Source organism: Ictidomys tridecemlineatus, chromosome 7 (genome assembly GCF_052094955.1).
Source record: "Ictidomys tridecemlineatus isolate mIctTri1 chromosome 7, mIctTri1.hap1, whole genome shotgun sequence".
NCBI classification, from domain to species: domain Eukaryota; kingdom Metazoa; phylum Chordata; class Mammalia; order Rodentia; family Sciuridae; genus Ictidomys; species Ictidomys tridecemlineatus.
This window is the reverse complement of record NC_135483.1, coordinates 46,773,593-46,786,286: the sequence shown is the minus strand read 5'-3', so window position 1 is coordinate 46,786,286 and position 12,694 is coordinate 46,773,593. Positions and strand designations below refer to the sequence as shown.

At 36.8% G+C, this 12,694-nt stretch overlaps 1 protein-coding gene across 1 annotated transcript in view; it reads left to right on the top strand.

Annotated features, from left to right (window-relative positions):
- The first annotated feature begins 1,210 nt into the window (after positions 1 to 1,210).
- Positions 1,211 to 12,694, top strand: part of Cpne3 (copine 3) — a 55,919-nt gene continuing 44,435 nt past the window's right edge. The window contains exons 1-3 of the mRNA XM_005328633.5: positions 1,211 to 1,369; positions 11,592 to 11,731; positions 12,011 to 12,190. Of these exons, the coding sequence (XP_005328690.1) occupies positions 11,600 to 11,731; positions 12,011 to 12,190 (312 nt within the window). The 5' untranslated portion in view covers positions 1,211 to 1,369; positions 11,592 to 11,599. The remainder of the gene's footprint in view (positions 1,370 to 11,591; positions 11,732 to 12,010; positions 12,191 to 12,694) is intronic.

Below are 12,694 nucleotides of genomic sequence, written 5' to 3'. Positions count from 1 at the left end.
TAATTTTTATTTTGAGACAAGATCTCACTAAATTCCTCATTCTGACCTTGAATTTGGCAATCCTCCGGCCTCAACTTTCAGACTAGGCCACTATGCCAGCCTTTCTATTTTTCAAGTCTCTAATCAAATAACACTACCTTAGAGAGGGCTTCCCTGATCTCCGGTCTAAGTAAGTTCCCATTATTATCCTTACATCTTTCACAACAGCCTGTATAACTTTCATTCATAACACTTAGTATTGAGATGTCTTTTGTTTTTAATGATTATTATTTGTCCCTCATCTGGGATAGAAGAGCCTTTCTTGCTCACAGATTTATCATAAGTCTAGAACAATATTTGACACAGTAGGCACACAGAACGTGTTTGTTGAATAAATGAATGGCACTTATATGATTTTAAAAACGTTTAGTTTACATTTTTTGGATTGAGTTAAGTTTTTACTTAGGAATGTCTGTATTTCTTTATTTGCTTCATTTTCCATTTCTTCTATAATTAAAAAAATTATCTTTTGCCCATTTTTCTGTTGAGTTTCCCCACTACCCCTTTGTCAATTGAAGTGAACTTGAGACACCTTTGTTTGTCAGGTTTGTGGCAAATATTATTTCTAGTGGGTTTGCCTATTGACTTTGTCCCTGTTTCCTCCCGCAGAGGTCCTAAAATCTTAAGCAAATGTAGCAGAATCTTCCACAGTGGTTAATGTTCAGTTGAGTGGCAGCATAGACTAGCGGGGTTAGTTCACTTAGTAGACTCTGACTTTTGGCAACTAGACCAGTTAGCTAGGAAATCTCATGTTACTCCATCGTAGCTTTCTTATTTATGGTACGGGGATAATAGTGCTAAATGCCTCATAAAAATGTGAGAATTAAGTGAAATTAAGGATGTAAAATGATCCTGGTACTGCACCCATTGAAAAACTCCCAAGTATGGATAAGAGCTAGAATTTCACTATTTTCATGTTGTTTTTTCTTGATTCATATATGGTATACATTTTCTCAAATACTGTAATTCTTTTACCCTTCAGGAGTTTATTTTGGTGCAGCAACTTATTTTAAGGCCTAACGCCTACTTTGGATTTTTGGTAAACAAGGGACACCCTAAGCAACCTTGAAACTCCAGCCTATAGGCAGTTAACAGATCTGCAGAGTCAAAAGGCCGGCCGGGCGGGTGGTGGGTGGAGCCTCCTGTGGTCTTGAGTGGGCGCGGCGTGCTGTAGGCACCCTCGGAGCACCCCTACCCCGGCTCCGCCCCACCCCGCCCCGCCGCCAGGCCAGCCCCAGGTTCCTGTAAATCCCGGGCGCTTCGGCACCCTCCCGGACGCTATCAACTTGGTTTCCACTGTCGCCTGACTTTCATCCCCAAGACCCAGAATGTGAGTGCGGGCCTTTTCCTGCTTCGGGGCCACACGGCCGGCCCCCGCAAACCGCCAGCTTTTCGGGGGAGGATAGACCTGGACTTGGACCAGAGAATCTGGGCGCGTAGGTTCCGCGCTGCTGGGCCCGCTCGGCCCTCCCTCTGCAAGTTCACCCTGGGCTTCCCGGGGTCAGAGATAATGCAGGGTGCGCTGAGGGCTTCCGTTTACTGCAGGCGAGTTTGGCGGCGTTTTGCGACCCGGGGCTGGCCAACGCCTCCTGGAGGAGCCTGGGCTCCAGGTTGAGCTCTGGGCCGCGAGGCGCTGCCTGGGCCTGGAGCTCCAGCACCTGGGCGGGGGATGCCCAGGATTCGCCAACCTCCCAGGAGAAGGGAGAGTCGGGCCTGTAGCTCAGATTAGGGTGACATGCCCCGAAATCCACCGCACCGCCCCCAGGGAAGAGGGATGGGTTCACCAAACTACACTTGTGGTCAAACATCGCTTCAGAGTAACTGAGTAGAAGCTACCAGGTGAAGTGGGAAAAGGTGACTACTGATTTTAGTGGAGTATAAAGCAAGAACAACATAAGGAATATCTTAGCAGATCGTAGGGTTCCTGTTCCACTTCCAAAATTCTTTCATTGCTTTGGGTTCACTGTACAAGGGGCGTGGAGGAAGTGCAGTTGCACTTATTTTGCAGTGCCAGAAACTTGACCGAACGAATTGACCATTAATGTAACACCTGATGCAATTGGTGATTATCTGCAACTTTTGGTTCTTCTTATTATCATCTTTTCGTGACTGCTTTTGTAATGGATAATCGAATAGAGGGAAGAGTGGGGTTAAATATCGCTATTATTGATTGCAGTGTGTCCTTCAACTTTCTAGGCAAAATTTATGTTACCTCATTTAATGCTCACAACCACAAACTTAAGTGGTATTGTTATTCTTTTTCATACTCCAGGAAACGGATTGAATAATTTATGAAATCACACAAGTGGTAAGTGATAGCATTAGGATTAGAATTCAGATCTGTAAGATTTTAGGGCTCAAGCTTTATGACAGTGTAAAAGAACATTATAGTCTGGGAAAAGACAGATATTCAGGTTTCAAGTCTATGCATGAGGTTTGTTTGTTGTCTGACGCTGGGTGACATATTTAACCTTGTAGGGCCTGTTTCTGTATTTGTAAAATAAAATTAATACTTCTATATGACGAAGTTTTATGAGAATTAAATAAAATCATATTTGTAAAATACTTGGCAAAGTACCTGACACCTACCCGTAAGCTGTATATATATACATTTATACTGTCATGGTCATTAATTGGGGTTAGCAAATTATAGCCCTGAGTGCCAGGAGCCAAATACAATTTATACAGTCAAGAGCACAGGTAGAGGAACACAGAAAAATATACGAAAAGAAAAGGGAACTGAGAACAGATGACATATGTGATGGCAATTATAGTGACACTGATAGTGTCAGACTTTAATGTGTGGCATTCAGGGACACTTTTGCCTTTGTGAGAATTTTTTAAACGGCAACTGGAAAAATCCATTCCACTCTGGACTGAAAAAATTTAGAGGCAATTTCCTGAGACTGGACCATGCTGTAACTCTCTGGATTTTAGGTAGAAGTGAATTTCAGGTCTCCTCAGATTAAAAGGTATATGGCACAAACCCAATGACAAAGTGTGCGCTTCTCTCTCAGGTCTAGTTCCTGAAGAAGAGGAAGTTTCAGCATGGGAAAAAAAAAAAAAAAAGCTACATCCCCAGTCCTATTTATTTATTTATTTTTTGAGACAAAGTCACACTAAATTGCTGAGGTCTTGCTAAGTTGCTGAGGCTAGCCTCGAACTTGTGATCCTCTTTCCTCAACCTCCCAAATCACTGTGATCATAGGAGTCTACCATTGCATCCAGCTATAAGAATGTCTTTATCTCCACAAAAATTCAAGACAATCTAAGAATTACACATTTTAATGTATTTTTATTAGACTGGAATGGTGCTCCATGGCACAGCTCTTACAATAATAACATGCCAAAACCCTGGGTTTAATTTCAGTACTGCTAAATAAATAAATAAATAAATAAATAAATTTTATTTATACTCTTTACAATGCTATTACTACTGAATATTTCCTTTGTAGTATCTGCTCTCTTTCTTTTTTGTTGCTATCACTGGCCTTTTTTCTGCTGTTTTTAGTCTTTCTTTTTTCCAAAACTTTTTTCATCAGTGATTTATTGGGTTAGGAAGTATGCCTGTCAGCAAAACTAAGAAAGTTAAAAATGTTGGATGTGAAAAATGATCACATGACATTTTGACCTACAAAGCTTTATAATGAGCTACCAGTATTTATCAGGGTATGATCACTGAGGTGAATCTTTTAGCAAGAATCAATGCCAGTCTCATTGGTAGTACTGCTCAGCAAGCTTGAGCTGTCCTAGTTAGGGCATTTATATTGTATGCTCACCCTCCAGTTTAACTTCCTTCTCACCAGTGTTTTTCCCCATGTTCTTATTTATCTTCCAAGGATTGTTGACTAGGTTAAAATACAAGCAAATTAGGGTATTTTCTATGTTATGTTTATTTATGTTTACATGTTGATCTCTATTAATTGTCTCTCTATAGTATAACCTTTGAGGATAAAGATGATTGTTTTTTTTTTTTCTTTTGTAGTTAAAAGATTAGCCAGAAAGGAGGTTTAGATTACTACATAGCATAGGTTTTATTTAACAACATTATTTAGGCTTTTGATAGTCATAATCAAAAGCAGTTATGTACATTTTGATAAGGGTCTGATAACTACATTTAAGTGTATTATGCTGGTTTAAGTGTATTTGAAGAAGTTTGGGAATAGGATGATATTGGGATTCTTTTGGAAGGGATGTATATTCTTTTAATATATGTCAACTTATCAGAATGCAATTGTAAATTTTAAAAAGACATTAAAATTAGTGTGATGGTCAGATTTCCCCATATGCATCAGACAGATAGCATATAAATACAGTTTCCCTTTGAAAAAATGAAAGGAAATATCACACAATGGTTTCAGCAAATTATTTTGAAATATCCTCTTACCAAATGGATAAATTACATCTAAGTCCTGTGAAAATTACCAAAGCAGCAATGTGGCTGCAATTCAATGTCATCAGAGTACTTCAGTAATTTTTTAAATTTCTTTTTAGTTCTAGGTGGATACAATATCTTTGTTTTATTTATTTATTTTATGTGGTGCTGGGGACTGAACCCAGTGCCTCACGCATGTGTTTCACCATACCTCTAGTCTATAAGATGATAATCAGTACCTGTTAAAATAGATATTCACAAATGTAAAGAGGAACTTGTGGTCCATACTGCCATCTGTTTAGGTGTCAGAATTTTTTTTTTAAAGAAATGAAAATCAAAATAAATATGTCCTTATGGTGTTGTCAAAGAAATTTATAAAATATCTAAAATTGCAAAGTACTTTCTGTACTTCTTGCTCTTTCCTTTTCCTGCTGTATTTTTTTATCCTGGAACTTACTTCCACCTAACATTCTATTTATTTTACATGTTTATCTCCATTAATTGTCTCTCTGTAGTATAACCTCTTGAGGATAAGGATGATTGTCTGTTTTTGTTTTTCATTTTGCAATACCCAGGGCTTTGCACATGCTAGTCAAGTGCTCTATCACTGAGTTATACTTCTAGCCCATTTGTCTGTTTTGTTCATTATTGATTCCCCAGCACTTTGTAATGGTGCTTGACACATAGATGATGCTGAAAGAAGGAATAGTGCTGTTATAGTTGAGAAATATAAAAATCTTTGCCAAAAAGTTAAAAACAACTGAGATATATGTGGTAAACAATCTTGGAATGAGTATTCTTAAAATCAGAAAACTTACAAACATCAACACAGTGATGCTTAATATGTGATGTTTATTTACTGTTGCTGGGGATTGAACCCAGGACCTTGTGCATGCTAGGCACTCACTCTTACCAAAAACAACCCCAGCCCTACAGATTTCGAGAATGAAAGTAGTTGTAGTTGCAGCTTTAAACTGGAAGAATTTTTATATCGTTCTATACCTTAAACTAATGAGGAGCACATAGTGGCAAAATGTGAAATACTTCTTTTCCAGTTAAGTGTTATATATGTCCAGGAAAGAGGAGAAAAAAATAACCCTGGCTTTGGAAAGATTGCATTTAGAATCAAGACTCAGTAGAGACTAGGACACAGGAGAAATTCTGATAACAAGTTCCACCCCTGGGAGAACCTATGATGAAGTGTTCCTTTGATTGGCTTCGAAAATAAAATTAGTGACATTTCTAAAATGTGGCCAAGGGATTAGAAAAGTAGTATAACATGAAACATATTAACTGAACTCTGTAGCAAATCATGGAATAGCATAATATATCTTCTGAATTTTCTAGAGAAATTATCTTAGTTGTAAACTTTGAAACAATAAAAACAAGATTAAACTGTTCATACTTCTTATTTTAAGTAAGAATGTTTCAGTATAGATACTTTTGTTATAACTCCTGCCTTCCCCAATTCTATGTATCAAAGTATCAGCAATAGTTTTACTATTTAGATTTTACTATGATAGTTTAAGAATCTTTAAACATTTTTTTGGACAGTGGAGAGTGGTGGGGATTAATCCAGAGCTTTGCACATGCTAAACACAAATTCCATAACTGAGCCCTAGCCCCCAACCCTTGGAGATTCTTCTTTTTTAAATGATATCCCAAATCTAATACCTATTGCTGTCATGTTATATGCTGAGATCTTAATAATGTGAGATGCTATGGAAGGAAGTAAAACTTACTTCCTTATTTTGCTACATCTACTTAATAGACTGGGCCCAATGTTAAGTTTGCTGAAGTGCATTGTTTTTCAAAGTCATCTGAGAATTTAATCACAGTTTCAAGCACTATTGTATTGTTTTGAAAATTAACAAGGAGCTAAAAATCATCAACATACTCCAGGGTTATTAATTCAGATATTTGAATGCTAACATAATTATAGCAATGAGATATGAATAGTAATACTTATTCAGCCCAACATACCGTTTTTTTTTTTTAATTTTCAGGGATATTATATTCTTTGGAAGCAATTTGAAAAAATAAAAACTATCCAGATGCATGGAATTATTTATTGTCTTTCCAAATTTCACCTTTCCTTTCACACGCCTGTCTTCTCTCTCTCTCTCTCTCTCTCTCTCTAATATCAGCATCAACTTTATAGAGGAAGTATCATTTGGAAATTTGAATTGGAACTCAAAGAACTTAGAGTTGCAGAGGAAGTTGCTCACATAGGTTGGAGACATGTGGCTTGAGTCCTGAATTCAGGCTTAGTTTAACGATTTTTTGTTTTTTAATCAGTAGTGGTAAAATCATGATGTGAATGGAGAGAAGATGGCAGTGGGATACCCATTAGGAGACTATTACGTTTGGTGGGTGAGCCATATGGGAGACATGAGGTAGGTTTGTGACTTGGATTTAGGGAAGTGTCTGTACCTGCATGTTTTGAGAGATTTAGGACTAAAATAGGGAGACTCTCCATGACATTCTGATTGAATGGAAAGAGTAGATTTAAAGGGGGATAGGAAATGAGGAAGTAGATAAGACTTCAAGATTTTCAGCCAGGGCATGAAAGTGATCAATCATATCCTTTAAATTTCACACATTGGATTCTACTTCAAATATTAGACTTTAATTTTCAATTCCTTTGAGTGATCTGTGTTATAATGTTGATTCAGAAAGTTATTAGTATTTCTAAGGGTTATATGCATTTAAGAAGAGTTGCTTGAACCAAATCCTTCTCCAGTATAGTAGGGAAGCTGTTGTCTAGTCCCAGTGATTACTTAGGTTTGTTGCCTAGCCAACCTCAACAATTTTCCTGCTTCAGGCTCCTGAGAACAGAGATTATGGTGCATGCCACTGTGCCTGGCTCATCCTATTCTTTTGGGAGTGAAATTCATAGAATTATTCTTTATTTGTTCATACATACTTCTGCCTAGTCATTTGTCCCAGTAAAATAATCTATTTTCCATACTCAAAGGTTATAAACAATTTATGTTACAGTCTCCCATCATGATTTATAGATGAGATGTCTTCTTGATATTTAAAAAAAAATATCAGTGCTAGATAATTACTAGAAAGGAAATGAAAACAGCATCTTCATGAATGTTGCTATTACGAGGTTCCAGACCTTGAGTGCTTATGTAATTTCTTCCATTTGCCATTCAGTCATAATGGGTTTTTAAATAAAAGGGAGGCTGCATGCAGTCAGAGTCATTTTCGGGGGTGGGGGATGGGGGTGGGAATGCTGCTAATAGAGGGAATTTGCTTCCTGGCAATAGTGCAGTAATGTAACTGTCAGCAATTTGCTAAATAATCTGCTGTGCCTGGCATGTTGTTTTTGTAACTTTTGTATGAGCATTTTGTGGGAAAAACATGCTCTACTGATATGTTGTGCCTCTGTTGTGACACTGACTTTGCACAGAAATATCTTCATTCTCTGTTGAGTTTTCCCCATTCTTAGAAACTTAAGACTTTTCTGGTTGACTGTTAGAGAATTCCCTATGTGTTATTCTTTGGTAGTCTCAGTGATCCTTGTTTATTCCACAGGGTACAGCCAATTTATAAGACTCTAAACTTCCTTATGCAAAAAGAAAAAAAAATCCTACAAATAACATTCCACAGATTCTACCTTAGGAAGAGCAAGACACTGGGCATATGTCAGATTTAGAAGCTTATTGGCTGTCTTCTGTTTTTACTAATAAGGAATCTTGGGTCAGGAAGTTGAAGTGACTTACATGTGGTTACTCAGCATCAGATGTAGGATTCAACTCAGGTGTGCATTACTCTAAATTTGATCTTGTTATTACTGTGGTAAACTGTTACTTTTAGTGCAGCAGGAATTCAAAGGATCAACTTGGTGTGGGTTGGAATAATCAGGAAAATCATCGTGGAATGGAATAATAAAAACATATAAACATGGAAAAGATGAAAGGATTAGACCCAAGAAGCAGGCAGTGCTAAGGTAACAAAATTAGAAAATGTGTATATGTGCCATGTACTAGACACTGTTTAAATATATTAACCTATTCAAGCCTTACAACAATTCTTTGAGGCAGGGACAGCTGTTTTCATTTTGTATGTGAAGAACCCAGAGGACACAGACTAAAGGCCACCAGTAAGTGGTGGAAGTGAGGAAATCTAGGTAAAAGCTCACACAGTCTGATTTCAGGGCTGAATATAGTAGCTCTTAAAGAAAGGGTAAAGATCAAATTACACACAGGGGCAGGGCTAGAGGATGTAAATTTGTGAATGAGACTCTGTGCCAATATATTAGAGTTTTCATGGATGAGAATATCTTCAGATTAACTATTATTATTTTTATTTTTTAATTTTTCCTAATTTCTTATTATTTCTTGTCTCTTGTTAGGTTTTTCAGCACTTCAATTTTTTTTTGTACCAGGGATTGAACCCAGTTGTGCTTAACCACTGAACCACAACTATAGCCTTTTTTTTTTTTTTTTTTTTTTGAGATAGGGTGTTAGTGAACTCACTAAGTTGCTGAGGCTGGCTTTTAAATTGCAATCCTTCTGCCTCAGCCTCCTGAACCTCTGGTGTTACAGGCATGTGCCACCAGGCTGGACTCAGTACGGTTATTTTTTTTGATAAATCAAAGTAAATAGGATTGATTGGTGTATTATCATTACTCATACAAATGCCCTCTGATATTATATACATATGCTTCAGAAAATAAATAACTAATCTGAATTGGATGGTAAAAAGACATGCTGATTTTGGTATTGAATTTTATCTCATTTATTGCTTGATAAAGTGACATTTTTCGTATCATGTTAGAGTTGTATCTTGTTAGAGTGTTCTAAATTATAATACACTGTAGAATTAGAAAAAAAATGACAAGTGACATTTTAATCAGGGGTTTCATCCTATTATCTCTGGTTTGTGCATTTGTAATAGCATCCTGTTACGCACACATCTAGTCCTTCAGGCTGGCTCACAGGGCAGGTCAACCTGTTCAGCTCTTCCTTTGTTCACATAGCTTAGTTTTGTGACACATGATGAGGTGTCCCCACTGTGCCTTTGAGTGTCCTGCTCTTTCCTGACTGTGTGCTAACATTTCACCTGCTCAAATTGAATCTTTTAAAGCCTAGGCAATGTCTCATCCACACTGTTAATTCTCCTCTGACTGCTTCTTTGACTTTTCCTTGCCATTCATATTTTTTGCACATATTGTCACTATTATGTATTTGCAGTTAGCCATTTGATGCATATTGTAATGGCAAAAAACTAAACCTAACCAAACCAAATCAAAACATTGTGCTTTATAAAAGACATAGAATTTTTAGTTTTACTATAGGTATCCCTGGGTTTAGGAGACAAAATGGGGATTTGGGGGAATTTTCTCCTTCATTAAGGAATAATTCTCTCCCAAGGTGAAGGTGTATGCATGTAGCATTGCTTTTTTTTTTTAATGCCTTTATTTTATTTATTTATTTTTATGTGGTACTGAGGATTGAACCCAGGACCTTGCACATGCAAGGCCAGCACTCTACCACTGAGCCACAACTCCAACCCTATAGCATTGCTTTTAAAAGGAATTTATAGGTACTACTAGAACCAACCATATTATTCTTAGTCTCCATTAATTTAGGGATCTTAATGATATTATTGATTTTTTTGTCATAATGAGTGTTGGTACTGGTTTTAGAGAGTCCATTAGACTAAAGAGTTTTCAAAAGACATGAATTGTTTTTTAACATTGTCAAATAACTCCTAATAGTAATTCTTACATTTTTGTACTTGATTAGGCACCTTATACAACACAGAAATGCTACTGCCATACTGCCATAAACACATGCATATGTATGTGTTTATATATACACACACACATATATATATATGTGTGTGTGTGTGTGTGTGTATTTATTTTATTTTTTTGTTTTTTTTTTTGTGCTGGAGATGGAACCAGGGATACTCTACCACTAAGCTACATCTCCAGCCCTTTTTACTTTGAGACAGGGTCTTGCTAAGTTGCTCAGCCTGGCTGTGAACTTACAATCCTCCTGCTTCAACCTCCCAAGTAGCTAGGATTACAGATGTGTACCACCATACCCAATGCTACTTCCATGTTTAAATACAACAAGATGATGAGTGAATTTATTCCTGTTTTTCCAGAAGTTCAGCTAGTTCTCAAAGTGCAAGTCAAATGACACTGACCACTCTACATTCTAGGGTGTTTCCCTGCGGTTCTAGGGGAGGAGGAACCCTTCCATCTTGGAACTTGCTGAACAGCTGGCTAAGTGGACATCCAGCATCCATCTAGGGAATGCAATGCTTGGTTCCTCTTCATGGTGATACCTGGTAGTCCTTTTCATTCCCTGAGAGGAAATACTGCATAATATATTGATTGGCAGTTGGGGAAGAAGTGTGTGGAAGTTAGGCTAACTCTGGGATTTCTTAGCAAATCATCTTCTCTCATGATTTGCTAAGAAATCTCAGAGTTAGCCTAAGAGAGAAGATGCATCACACCAATTTGTTGGATGTTCTTTGTAGAACAAGAGGTCTGTCAACCTCATGACACTTTTGAATAATCTAAGAAGCTGATGGCCAAGTTGAACCCTAAACCAGTTAAATTTCTCTGTGGTATCAGCAACTTTGTAAATTCCCCCAGATGATAACAATAAGCAGCCAAGATTGAGACCCATGGCTGTAAAATATGTGAAACTGTGGGTAAAATGGAGAGAAGGGGTTACTTTGAGTCTTTCATTCCCTAGGTTTGGGTCTTTGACAAAATTGTTTGAAAACAGAAAATAACCTATTCAGAAACTTGTTAAATAAGCCAAGAAAAGTAAAGGCAAAGTTGTAGTTTATTCTGTTTTGTTTTATAGTGATATTTACTTTTAAGTCAAGAATTAAGATTATGCATGGGCTTTTTCAGAATGGTAGAATGTCTAGCAAGGTGAAAAGAAGAATAATGTATATTAATTGTCATATTAAAAGCTATATTTTACTGTCATATAACAAGTTTTATTTCAGCAGGAGTATAAAACAATATCATAGATAAGCTAATAGACACCAAATTACCAGGAGGCTCATGTAACAATTTCATTCTAGTATGCTTGCTCTGAGCACATTCTGACAGTTCTCAAATTCCATTAGGAATGAGTATGCTTCTTCAAGACTCTATTTAATTTGCTTTCTTATCACACTGGTTTTCTCACAGCTCGAGAGATGGCTGCTCAGTGTGTCACGAAGGTGGAGCTGAATGTTTCCTGTGACAATCTCTTGGATAAAGATGTAGCATCAAAATCAGACCCGTTATGTGTGTTATTTTTGAACACAAGTGGTCAACAGTGGTATGAGGTAATATTAAGTAATTTAGGTGAAAAGAAAACTGAATCTCATTTTTCACAATGTGAGGAGTTTATTTAATAAGTTAAAAATAATAGAACCATCTCATCTGTTAATATAGTTTTTTTTTTTGACAAGCTTGTACTTGATTGTGGAATTCTTCATGCACATTAAGAAACTTCTTTTGGTTTTCATGTCTATAATTATGTTTAGTAAGCAAAGATGTTAAAACTGAAGTATACCTTTGATCTGAAGACACTTTGTTTTGTTTTGTTTGGGGAATGGGTGTAGGTTGAGCGCACAGAAAGGATTAAGAATTGCTTGAGTCCCAAATTTTCTAAGACATTTATTATTGATTACTACTTCGAAGTGGTTCAGAAATTGAAATTTGGGATTTATGATATTGACAACAAAACTATCGAACTGAGTGATGACGACTTCTTAGGAGAATGTGAATGTACCCTTGGACAAGTAAGTATAAATAGCTACTATATTCTACTTTGTTTGCATTTTCACTGGAGACTTGGATGTTTTTGATGAGTGTTTATTAGTTTAATTTTTTAAGTTGAAAAGCATGTAATTGTGTTAAAGATTGAATTCATATATTGGTATGGTTGGCTTAAACATTATAGAATTTATCTTATTTTTCGTAAAGGCAAGGACCATGTTTTTCTGGCAAAGCCTATTGATTCTTTTGAATTGGGGTGCTTCATTTGGCATTTCAATAAATAATATCACTGCTATAGTTACTGCAGAGTTCAGTGTAATTTTATTATATTTGAGTCATGAATCCTATTGAAGTCACATTAACTCCCTGGTGTTCTGACTAGTATGACTGGTACCTCTCAGCCTCTGATGCCTCAAAACCATTCTTTTACGTGACTTGTTCTTTTTCCACTCATTTTAACCCCATTTATTCCATAAAACTTCCCTGGCCTCCTGGACTAGTTTAATGCCTACTCTGAGTTCACTTTA